Source organism: Conger conger, chromosome 10 (assembly GCF_963514075.1).
Source record: "Conger conger chromosome 10, fConCon1.1, whole genome shotgun sequence".
NCBI lineage: Eukaryota > Metazoa > Chordata > Actinopteri > Anguilliformes > Congridae > Conger > Conger conger.
Genome location: NC_083769.1, coordinates 51435867 through 51448366, shown reverse-complemented (window position 1 = coordinate 51448366; position 12500 = coordinate 51435867). Strand labels below are relative to the sequence as shown.

Sequence of the window (12500 nt, the reverse complement as noted above, 5' to 3'; positions counted from 1 at the left end):
CTCCCCCTTTACCTGCCTCACTCTACCTTTACCTGCCTCACTCTACCTCTACCTGCCCCACTCTACCTTTACCTGCCCCACTCTACCTTTACCTGCCCCACTCTACCTTTACCTGCCCTGCTCACCCTTTACCTGCCTCACTCTACCTTTACCTGCCTCACTCTACCTCTACCTGCCTCACTCTACCTTTACCTGCCTCACTCTACCTCTACCTGCTCCACTCTACCTCTACCTGCTCCACTCTACCTTTACCTGTCTCACTCTACCTTTACCTGCCCCACTCTACCTTTACCTGCCTCACTCTACCTTTACCTATCTCACTCTACCTCTACCTGCCCCACTCTACCTTTACCTGCCCCACTCTACCTTTACCTGTCTCACTCTACCTTTACCTGCCCCACTCTACCTTTACCTGCCTCACTCTACCTTTACCTGCCTCACTCTACCTTTACCTACCCCACTCTACCTTTACCTGTCTCACTCTACCTTTACCTGCCTCACTCTACCTTTACCTGTCTCACTCTACCTTTACCTACCCTGCTCCTCCTTTACCTGCCTCACTCTACCTTTACCTGTCTCACTCTACCTTTACCTACCCTGCTCCCCCTTTACCTGTCTCACTCTACCTTTACCTGCCCCACTATACCTTTACCTACCCTGCTCCCCCTTTACCTGCCTCACTCTACCTTTACCTGTCTCACTCTACCTTTACCTGCCCCACTCTACCTTTACCTGTCTCACTCTACCTTTACCTGCCCCACTCTACCTTTACCTGCCTCACTCTACCTTTACCTGCCTCACTCTACCTTTACCTACCCCACTCTACCTTTACCTGTCTCACTCTACCTTTACCTGCCTCACTCTACCTTTACCTGTCTCACTCTACCTTTACCTACCCTGCTCCCCCTTTACCTGCCTCACTCTACCTTTACCTGTCTCACTCTACCTTTACCTACCCTGCTCCCCCTTTACCTGCCTCACTCTACCTTTACCTGTCTCACTCTACCTTTACCTGCCCCACTCTACCTTTACCTGTCTCACTCTACCTTTACCTGCCTCACTCTACCTTTACCTGCCCCACTCTACCTTTACCTGCCCCACTCTACCTTTACCTGTCTCACTCTACCTTTACCTGTCTCACTCTACCTTTACCTGCCCCACTCTACCTTTACCTGCCCCACTCTACCTTTACCTGTCTCACTCTACCTTTACCTGTCTCACTCTACCTTTACCTGCCCCACTCTACCTTTACCTACCCCACTCTACCTTTACCTGTCTCACTCTACCTTTACCTGTCTCACTCTACCTTTACCTGCCTCACTCTACCTTTACCTGCCCCACTCTACCTTTACCTACCCCACTCTACCTTTACCTGTCTCACTCTACCTTTACCTGTCTCACTCTACCTTTACCTGCCCCACTCTACCTTTACCTGTCTCACTCTACCTTTACCTGTCTCACTCTACCTTTACCTGCCCCACTCTACCTTTACCTGTCTCACTCTACCTTTACCTGCCTCACTCTACCTTTACCTGCCTCACTCTACCTTTACCTGCCCCACTCTACCTTTACCTGCCTCACTCTACCTTTACCTGCCCCACTCTACCTTTACCTGCCTCACTCTACCTTTACCTGTCTCACTCTACCTCTACCTGCCCCACTCTACCTTTACCTGCCCCACTCTACCTTTACCTGCCTCACTCTACCTTTACCTGTCTCACTCTACCTTTACCTGCCCCACTCTACCTTTACCTACCCCACTCTACCTTTACCTGTCTCACTCTACCTTTACCTGCCTCACTGTACCTTTACCTGTCTCACTCTACCTTTACCTGCCTCACTCTACCTTTACCTGTCTCACTCTACCTTTACCTACCCTGCTCCCCCTTTACCTGCCTCACTCTACCTTTACCTACCCTGCTCCCCCTTTACCTGTCTCACTCTACCTTTACCTGCCCCACTCTACCTTTACCTACCCCACTCTACCTTTACCTGTCTCACTCTACCTTTACCTGCCTCACTCTACCTTTACCTGTCTCACTCTACCTTTACCTACCCTGCTCCCCCTTTACCTGCCTCACTCTACCTTTACCTGTCTCACTCTACCTTTACCTGCCCCACTCTACCTTTACCTGCCCCACTCTACCTTTACCTGTCTCACTCTACCTTTACCTGCCCCACTCTACCTTTACCTGCCCCACTCTACCTTTACCTGCCTCACTCTACCTTTACCTGTCTCACTCTACCTCTACCTGCCCCACTCTACCTTTACCTGCCCCACTCTACCTTTACCTGTCTCACTCTACCTTTGCCTGCCTCACTCTACCTTTACCTGTCTCACTCTACCTTTACCTGCCCCACTCTACCTTTACCTACCCCACTCTACCTTTACCTACCCTGCTCCCCCTTTACCTGCCTCACTCTACCTTTACCTGTCTCACTCTACCTTTACCTACCCTGCTCCCCCTTTACCTGTCTCACTCTACCTTTACCTGCCCCACTCTACCTTTACCTGTCTCACTCTACCTTTACCTACCCTGCTCCCCCTTTACCTGCCTCACTCTACCTTTACCTGTCTCACTCTACCTTTACCTACCCTGCTCCCCCTTTACCTGCCTCACTCTACCTTTACCTGTCTCACTCTACCTTTACCTGTCTCACTCTACCTTTACCTACCCTGCTCCCCCTTTACCTGCCTCACTCTACCTTTACCTGTCTCACTCTACCTTTACCTACCCTGCTCCCCCTTTACCTGTCTCACTCTACCTTTACCTGTCTCACTCTACCTTTACCTGCCCCACTCTACCTTTACCTGCCCCGCTCTACCTTTACCTGTCTCACTCTACCTTTACCTGCCTCACTCTACCTTTACCTGTACCGCTCTACCTTTACCTGTTCCTCTCTCCCTGAACACTGATCCTGCTGCTCTCTGCAGTGTCTGAAGGTGTGACACTGATCCTGCTGCTCTCTGCAGGGTCTGACACTGTGACACTGATCCTGCTGTTCTATGCAGGGTCTGAAGGTGTGACACTGATCCTGCTGCTCTCTGCAGGGTCTGACACTGTGACACTGATCCTGCTGTTCTATGCAGGGTCTGAAGGTGTGACACTGATCCTGCTGCTCTCTGCAGGGTCTGACACTGTGACACTGATCCTGCTGTTCTATGCAGGGTCTGAAGGTGTGACACTGATCCTGCTGCTCTCTGCAGGGTCTGAAGGTGTGACACTGATCCTGCTGCTCTCTGCAGGGTCTGAAGGTGTGACACTCATCCTGCTGCTGCTCTCTGCAGGGTCTGAAGGTGTGACACTGATCATACTGCTGCTCTCTGCAGGGTCTGAAGGTGTGACACTGATCCTGCTGCTCTCTGCAGGGTCTGAAGGTGTGACACTGATCATACTGCTGCTCTCTGCAGGGTCTGAAGGTGTGACACTGATCATCCTGCTGCTCTCTGCAGGGTCTGAAGGTGTGACACTGATCCTGCTGCTCTCTGCAGGGTCTGAAGCTGTACTACCAGCAGCTCCAGGAGCAGCTGAATGACGTTGTGGAGCTGGTGAGGGGGAAGCTGCCCAAACAGACGCGCACCACGCTGGGGGCCCTCGTCACCATCGACGTGCACGCCAGAGACGTCGTCATGGAGATGATCGAGAAAGGTTCCTCATTCATCCCTTACATTTATTAACTCTTGTTATTTATTTTTATCTTTTGCCCTTGTAATTCATCACCGTTGAAAAAAGGGTATTTCCCTCAATGTGTGATCAAGATAATAAGGGGTGATGGCACACCCAGTGAGCACTTTATTAGGTACACCTGTACACCAGGTTGTTAATGCAAATATTTAATCAGCCAATCATGTGGCAGCAACTAAATGCAAAAAACAAAAACATGCGGACGTGGTCAAGACGTTCAGCTGTTTTTCAGATCCCCCAGAATGATGAAGAAATGTCATAAAAGTGAGTTTGACCGTGGACTGATTATTGGTACCGGACAGGGTGGTTTGATTACCTCAGAAACTGTGATTTTCACGCACAACAGTCTCTAGAGTTCGCAGAGAATGGGGCCAAAAGCAAAAAACATCCAGTGAGCAGCACTGCAGGCAGAAACTGAGCTTAAAGAGTTTTTTACTTTTGAAGAGTGGCTTATGGTTCGGCTCTCCCCCCTTAGGTGTGTCCCATGATACGGACTTCCAGTGGCTCGCTCAGCTGCGGTACTACTGGGACAAAGACAACGTGCGCGTACGCATCATCAACTGTGACGTCAAATACGCCTACGAGTACCTGGGCAACTGCCCCCGCCTGGTCATCACCCCGCTGACCGACCGCTGCTACCGCACCCTGGTACTGCCCCGAGAACCGCACCTCAACCACACCCCATCCACACCTCAACCTCACCTCATCCACACTCCATTCACACCTCAACTACACTCCATCCACACCTCAACCACACCTCAACCTCACCTCATCCACACTCCATTCACACCTCAACTACACTCCATCCACACCTCAACCCCACCTCATCCACACTCCATTCACACCTCAACTACACTCCATCCACACCTCAACCACACCTCAACCTCACCTCATCCACACTCCATTCACACCTCAACTACACTCCATCCACACCTCAACCCCACCTCATCCACACTCCATTCACACCTCAACCACACCTCAACCTCACCTCATCCACACTCCATTCACACTGAACCACACTTCAACAACACCTCATCAACACCTCATCCACACCTCAACAACACCTCAACTACACTCCATCCACACCTCAACCACACCTCAACAACACCTTATCCACACTGAACCACACCTCAACCACACCTCACCCACTCCATTCACACTGAACCACACTTCAACAACACCTCATCAACACCCCATCCAAACCTCAACAACACTCTATCCACACTGAACCACACCCCATCAACACTCCATTCACACTGAACCACACCTCAACCACACCCCATCCAAACCCCATCAACACCTCATCAACACCCCACCCACACCTCAACAACACTCTATCCACACTGAACCACACCCCATCAACACTCCATTCACACTGAACCACACCTCAACCACACCCCATCCACACTGAACCACACCTCAACCACACCCCATCCACACTGAACCACACCTCAACCACACTGAACCGCAGTGCAGGTGTGAGCACTGAGCCCCCCTCCTGTCCCGTTACAGATCGGAGCGTTTTACCTGAGTCTGGGCGGGGCACCGGAGGGGCCTGCAGGTACAGGGAAGACAGAGACCACCAAGGACCTGGCCAAAGCGCTGGCTGTGCAGTGCGTGGTGTTCAACTGCTCAGACGGCCTGGACTACCTCGCCATGGGAAAGGTACACACCCTGTACACCTGTACACACCCTATACCTGTACACACCCTGTACACCTGTACACACCCTATACCTGTACACACCCTGTACACCTGTACACACCCTATACCTGTATACCTGTACACACCCTGTACACCTGTATACACCCTATACCTGTATACCTGTACACACCCTATACCTGTATACCTGTACACACCCTATACCTGTACACACCCTATACCTGTATACCTGTACACACCCTATACCTGTATACCTGTACACACCCTATACCTGTACACACCCTATACCTGTATACCTGTACACACACTATACCTGTTCACCTGTACACACCCTATACCTGTATACCTGTACACACCCTATACCTGTATACCTGTACACACCCTATACCTGTTCACCTGTACACACCCTATACCTGTATACCTGTACACACCCTATACCTGTATACCTGTACACACCCTATACCTGTATACCTGTACACACCCTGTACACCTGTATACACCCTATACCTGTATACCTGTACACACCCTATACCTGTATACCTGTACACACACTATACCTGTTCACCTGTACACACCCTATACCTGTATACCTGTACACACCCTATACCTGTATACCTGTACACACCCTATACCTGTATACCTGTACACACACTATACCTGTTCACCTGTACACACCCTATACCTGTATACCTGTACACACCCTATACCTGTATACCTGTACACACCCTATACCTGTTCACCTGTACACACCCTATACCTGTATACCTGTACACACCCTATACCTGTATACCTGTACACACCCTATACCTGTACACACCCTGTTCACCTGTACACACCCTATACCTGTATACCTGTACACACCCTATACCTGTACACCTGTACACACCCTATACCTGTTCATCTGTACACACCCTATACACCTGTATACACGCTATGCACACCTGTGTACAGTCACATCCACAGATGAGCAGATTCTGAAAGCACAGGACCCAAACAAATGAAAGGATCTGAACCTGTGACAGATGAAGGCTGCTGATTGGTGGGTTTGCTGTGGCAGTTTTTCAAAGGGCTGGCCTCTTCGGGTGCGTGGGCGTGCTTTGACGAGTTTAACCGCATCGAGCTGGAGGTGCTGTCAGTGGTGGCGCAGCAGATCCTGTGCATCCAGAGGGCCATCGAGATGAAGATGGAGACCTTCGACTTTGAGGGCACGGAGCTCCGCCTCAACCCCAACTGCTTTGTGGCTATCACCATGAACCCCGGATACGCCGGCCGATCCGAGCTGCCCGACAACCTGAAGGTGGGTTCTGCTGTGATTGGTTCAGTCCCGGTGCAGCAGTGCTGTGATTGGTTCTGTCCCAGTGCAGCAGTGCTGTGATTGGTTCTGTCCCGGTGCAGCAGTGCTGTGATTGGTTCTGTCCCGGTGCAGCAGTGCTGTGATTGGTTCTGTCCCGGTGCAGCAGTGCTGTGATTGGTTCTGTCCCGGTGCAGGTGTTGTTCCGGACGGTGGCCATGATGGTGCCTAACTATGCGCTGATCGCCGAGATCTCTCTGTACTCCTACGGCTTCCTGAACGCCAAGCCGCTGTCGGTGAAGATCGTCATGACATACCGGCTGTGTTCCGAGCAGCTGTCCTCCCAGTTCCACTACGACTACGGCATGCGGGCCGTGAAAGCAGTCCTGGTGGCGGCAGGGAACCTGAAACTTAAGTTCCCAGATGAGAATGAAGATATCCTTGTAAGTGAAGCCAATGTAAAATGTAATTTATATATATGCAGTATGTATTCTGTGTTTAAGTGACTTTTCATTTGGCCGTATCTGTACCTGTAGCTGCTTCGCTCGATTAAGGATGTGAACGAGCCCAAGTTCCTGTCTCACGACATCCCTCTGTTTAACGGGATCACCAGCGACCTGTTCCCTGGCATCTCCCTGCCTGTGGCAGACTACCAGGTCAGCAGGACTCTCTCGTTGTGTGTTTGTAATCAGAGTTTCCTCGATGTGTGTTGATAGTCACATTTTGTGTAGCTGTGTGCTGATAATCTCAGTTTCTAACGTTGTGTGGTGTGTTGGTAATCAGAGTTTCTCTCCTTGTGTGTTGATAATCTCAGTTTCTGTAGTTCTGTGTTGATAATCTTGGTTTCTCTCGTTGTGTGTTGATAATCTCGGTTTCTCTCGTTGTGTTTTGTGTGTTGATAATCTCAGTCTGGTTGTGTTGTGTTTTGATAATCTCAGTCTGGTTGTGTTGTGTGTTGATAATCTCAGTCTCTCTCTTTGTGTGTTGTGTGTTGATAATCTCAGTCTGGTTATGTTGTGTTTTGATAATCTCAGTCTGGTTGTGTTGTGTGTTGATAATCTCAGTCTCGCTCTTTGTGTGTTGATAATCTCAGTCTGGTTGTGTTGTGTGTTGATAATCACAGTCTGGTTGTGTTGTGTGTTGATAATCTCAGTCTGGTTGTGTTGTGTGTTGATAATCTCAGTCTGGTTGTGTTGTGTGTTGATAATCTCAGTCTGGTTGTGTTGTGTTTTGATAATCTCAGTCTGGTTGTGTTGTGTGTTGATAATCTCAGTCTGGTTGTGTTGTGTATTGATAATCTCAGTCTGATTGTGTTGTGTATTGATAATCTCAGGTCTGGTTGTGTTGTGTGTTGATAATCTCAGTCTGGTTGTGTTGTGTGTTGATAATCTCAGTCTGGTTGTGTTGTGTGTTGATAATCTCAGTCTGGTTGTGTTGTGTTTTGATAATCTCAGTCTGGTTGTGTTGTGTGTTGATAATCTCAGTCTGGTTGTGTTGTGTATTGATAATATCAGTCTGATTGTGTTGTGTATTGATAATCTCAGTCTGGTTGTGTTGTGTGTTGATAATCTCAGTCTGGTTGTGTTGTGTTTTGATAATCTCAGTCTGGTTGTGTTGTGTGTTGATAATCTCAGTCTCTCTCTTTGTGTGTTGTGTGTTGATAATCTCAGTCTGGTTGTGTTGTGTTTTGATAATCTCAGTCTGGTTGTGTTGTGTGTTGATAATCTCAGTCTCGCTCTTTGTGTGTTGATAATCTCAGTCTGGTTGTGTTGTGTGTTGATAATCACAGTCTGGTTGTGTTGTGTGTTGATAATCTCAGTCTGGTTGTGTTGTGTGTTGATAATCTCAGTCTGGTTGTGTTGTGTATTGATAATATCAGTCTGATTGTGTTGTGTATTGATAATCTCAGTCTGGTTGTGTTGTGTGTTGATAATCTCAGTCTGGTTGTGTTGTGTTTTGATAATCTCAGTCTGGTTGTGTTGTGTATTGATAATCTCAGTCTCTCTCTTTGTGTGTTGTGTGTTGATAATCTCAGTCTGGTTGTGTTGTGTTTTGATAATCTCAGTCTGGTTGTGTTGTGTGTTGATAATCTCAGTCTCGCTCTTTGTGTGTTGATAATCTCAGTCTGGTTGTGTTGTGTGTTGATAATCACAGTCTGGTTGTGTTGTGTGTTGATAATCTCAGTCTGGTTGTGTTGTGTGTTGATAATCACAGTCTGGTTGTGTTGTGTGTTGATAATCTCAGTCTGGTTGTGTTGTGTTTTGATAATCTCAGTCTGGTTGTGTTGTGTGTTGATAATCTCAGTCTGGTTGTGTTGTGTATTGATAATCTCAGTCTGATTGTGTTGTGTATTGATAATCTCAGTCTGGTTGTGTTGTTGTAATCCAGCTCTTCCTGGACTGTAGCAGTGAATGCTGTCAGAGACACAATGTGCAGCCCACGCCTGTCTTTGTGGAGAAGATTATTCAGACGTACGAGATGATGATCGTGCGACATGGGTGAGTGCCAGAAATCCACTGACCTGCACTTTGTGTTTATTACCAATCACAGTTCACCCCATCACTGACCATGTGCATGTAGACCAATCACAGTTCACCCCATCACTGACCATGTGCATGTAGACCAATCGCAGTTCACCCCATCACTGACCATGTGCATGTAGACCAATCACAGTTCACCCCATCACTGACCTGCACTTTGTGTTTATTACCAATCACAGTTCACCCCATCACTGACCTGCACTTTGTGTTTATTACCAATCACAGTTCACCCCATCACTGACCATGTGCATGTAGACCAATCACAGTTCACCCCATCACTGACCTGCACTTTGTGTTTATTACCAATCACAGTTCACCCCAGCACTGACCATGTGCATGTAGACCAATCACAGTTCACCCCATCACTGACCATGTGCATGTAGACCAATCACAGTTCACCCCATCACTGACCATGTGCATGTAGACCAATCACAGTTCACCCCATCACTGGCCATGTGCATGTAGACCAATCCGAGTTAACCCCATTACAGATCATGTACATGTAGACCAATCACAGTTCCTGTGTGTGTGTGTGTATGTGTGTGTGCATGCATGCGTGTGTTTGTGTGTGTGTGTGGGTGTGTGTTTGGGTGTGTGTGTGTGTATGTTTGTGTGTGTGTGTGTGTGTGTGTGTGTGTGTGTGTGTGCGTGCGTGTATATGTGTGTATGTGTATGTGTGTTTGGGTGTGTGTGTGTGTATGTTTGTGTGTGTGTGCGTGTATGTGTGTGTGTGTATATGTGTGTGTGTATGCGTGTGTGTGTGTGTGTGTGTGTACGTGTGCATGTATGTGTGTGTGTGTGTATGTGTGTATATGTGTGTGTGTATGTGTGTGTGTGTGTGTGTGTGTGTGTGTGTGTGAGTGTGTGTGTGTGTGTGTGTGTGTGTGTATGTGTGTGTGTGTGTGTGTGTGTGTGTGGGGCAGGTTTATGTTGGTTGGGGAGCCGTTCGCTGGGAAGACCAGAGTGCTGCACGTGCTGGCTGACACTCTGACGCTGATGAACGAGAGAGGCTACAACGAGGAGGAGAAGGTGCTGTTCCGCACGGTCAACCCCAAAGCCATCACCATGGGCCAGCTGTTCGGCCAGTTCGACCCCGTGTCCCACGAGGTGAGAGTGTTCTGCAGAGCTGTGTGTGGTCCTGTCTGGGCCCCTGGGTTATCACAAGGTGAGAGTGTGAGCTGTGTGTGGTCCTGTCTGGGCCCCTGGGTTATCACGAGGTGAGAGTGTGAGCTGTGTGTGGTCCTGTCTGGGCCCCTGGGTTATCACAAGGTGAGAGTGTGAGCTGTGTGTGGTCCTGTCTGGGCCCCTGGGTTATCACAAGGTGAGAGTGTGAGCTGTGTGTGGTCCTGTCTGGGCCCCTGGGTTATCACGAGGTGAGAGTGTGAGCTGTGTGTGGTCCTGTCTGGGCCCCTGGGTTATCACGAGGTGAGAGTGTGAGCTGTGTGTGGTCCTGTCTGGGCCCCTGGGTTATCGCTGTGGTCAGAGCCAGGCCTGCCACGCTGATAAGCACACAGTGGCCTTGTGATTGGCCCGGAGTTTAAGCCCGCCTGCTCTGGCCCCGCCCTCTCTTGCAGTGGGCGGACGGAATCGTGGCGAACATGTTTCGGGAGTTTGCGTCGTCAGAGACGCCGGACAGGAAGTGGGTGGTGTTTGATGGGCCAATCGACACGCTGTGGATCGAGAGCATGAACACGGTCCTGGACGACAACAAGAAGGCAGGAACCCCCCCCCCCCACACACACACACACACACACACACACATACACACACCCACACACACACACACAGCGATGTGTATGTGTGTATATGAGTATGTTAGTGTGAGTGTGTGAATGTGTGAATGTTCTTGTTTCTCTGCAGCTGTGTTTGATGAGTGGGGAGATTATCCAGATGTCCAATCAGATGAGCCTGATCTTTGAAGCCATGGACCTATCCCAGGCCTCGGTACGTGTATCTGTCCAACCAGACCCTCACCTGTCTAACCACACCCACACATGTCTAACCACACCCACACCTGTCTAACCACACCCACACATGTCTAACCACACCCTCACCTGTGTAACCACACCCTCACCTGTCTAACCACACCTTCACCTGCAACACACACCTCTCTAACCACACCCTGACATGTAGTACACACCTGTCCAACCACCCTCTGTGATTGGTTGGATGGTTGGTTGATTGTATGTTTTTGTTATTGGTTTATTGGTTTTGTGATTGTTTGGTTGGTTGTGTGACTTCATCTAGTTGTGTGGCTTTTGGTTGTGTGCTGGATTGGTTTATTTACTCTGTGTTTGGTTGGTTGTGGGTGTATTGACTGTGTGATTGGTTGGCTGTTGGTGTATTGACTTTGTGATTGGTTGGTTGTGGGAGTATTGACCGTGTGATTGGTTGGCTGTGGGTGTATACACTGTGTGATCGGTTGCCTGTGGGTGTATTGATTGTGTGATTGGTTGGTTGTTAGAGTATTGATTGTGTGATTGGTTGGTTGTGAGAGTATTGACTGTGTGATTGGTTGCCTGTGGGTGTATTGATTGTGTGATTGGTTGGTTGTGAGAGTATACACCGTGTGATTGGTTGGTTGTGAGAGTATAGACTGTGATTGGTTGGTTGTGAGAGTATAGACTGTGATTGGTTGGTTGTGAGAGTATTGATTGTGTGATTGGTTGGTTGTGAGAGTATTGACTGTGTGATTGGTTGGTTGTGAGAGTATTGACTGTGTGATTGGTTGGTTGTGAGAGTATTGACTGTGTGATTGGTTGGTTGTGAGAGTATTGACCGTGTGATTGGTTGGTGCCCAGCCTGCGACAGTGAGCCGCTGTGGGATGATCTACATGGAGCCCTCTCAGCTGGGCTGGGAGCCCATCCTCACCTCCTGGCTCCACACTCTGCCTGAGCTGCTGCAAGACCCACACAACTCTGCCCTCCTCACACGGCTCTTCCATTGGCTGCTGCCCCCGTCATTCAGGATGCTACGGAAACACTGCAGGGTGGGTCCCGCCCCCCAGGGTGTCACCCTATACCCTGCTGGGAAAAAAATGCTTTTTTGAAACAGCTGGTTGCTGATTGCCAGTTCAGACCACCACCATACTCAACATGGTTTGACCAGCTCAAGCGATGTTTTGAAACAGCTGGTCATTTCAAGATGGTCGCTGCTCGATTTTACACCAGGGTACACACCCCTGCCCTGTGCCCTCCCCTCTCACGAGTCTCCTCTCCTACAGGAAGTGGTCACCACAAACAACAGCAACACCGTGGTGTCGCTGACACGGCTCTTTCTGATGCTGCTGGCCGAACCTCTCAAACAAGACTCCGCCCACAA

General features: G+C 49.3%; 1 protein-coding gene across 1 annotated transcript in view; it reads left to right on the top strand.

Annotated features, from left to right (window-relative positions):
• dnah12 (dynein, axonemal, heavy chain 12) overlaps positions 1-12500 on the top strand; it is a 69869-nt gene that overhangs the window by 19458 nt on the left and 37911 nt on the right. Inside the window, exons 24-35 of the mRNA XM_061259174.1 lie at positions 3494-3650; positions 4162-4334; positions 5199-5351; positions 6405-6644; positions 6836-7081; positions 7175-7294; positions 9027-9136; positions 10102-10285; positions 10753-10893; positions 11039-11122; positions 11980-12168; positions 12403-12500. The exon at positions 12403-12500 is cut by the window's right edge and continues 22 nt beyond it. Of these exons, the coding sequence (XP_061115158.1) occupies positions 3494-3650; positions 4162-4334; positions 5199-5351; positions 6405-6644; positions 6836-7081; positions 7175-7294; positions 9027-9136; positions 10102-10285; positions 10753-10893; positions 11039-11122; positions 11980-12168; positions 12403-12500 (1895 nt within the window). The remainder of the gene's footprint in view (positions 1-3493; positions 3651-4161; positions 4335-5198; positions 5352-6404; positions 6645-6835; positions 7082-7174; positions 7295-9026; positions 9137-10101; positions 10286-10752; positions 10894-11038; positions 11123-11979; positions 12169-12402) is intronic.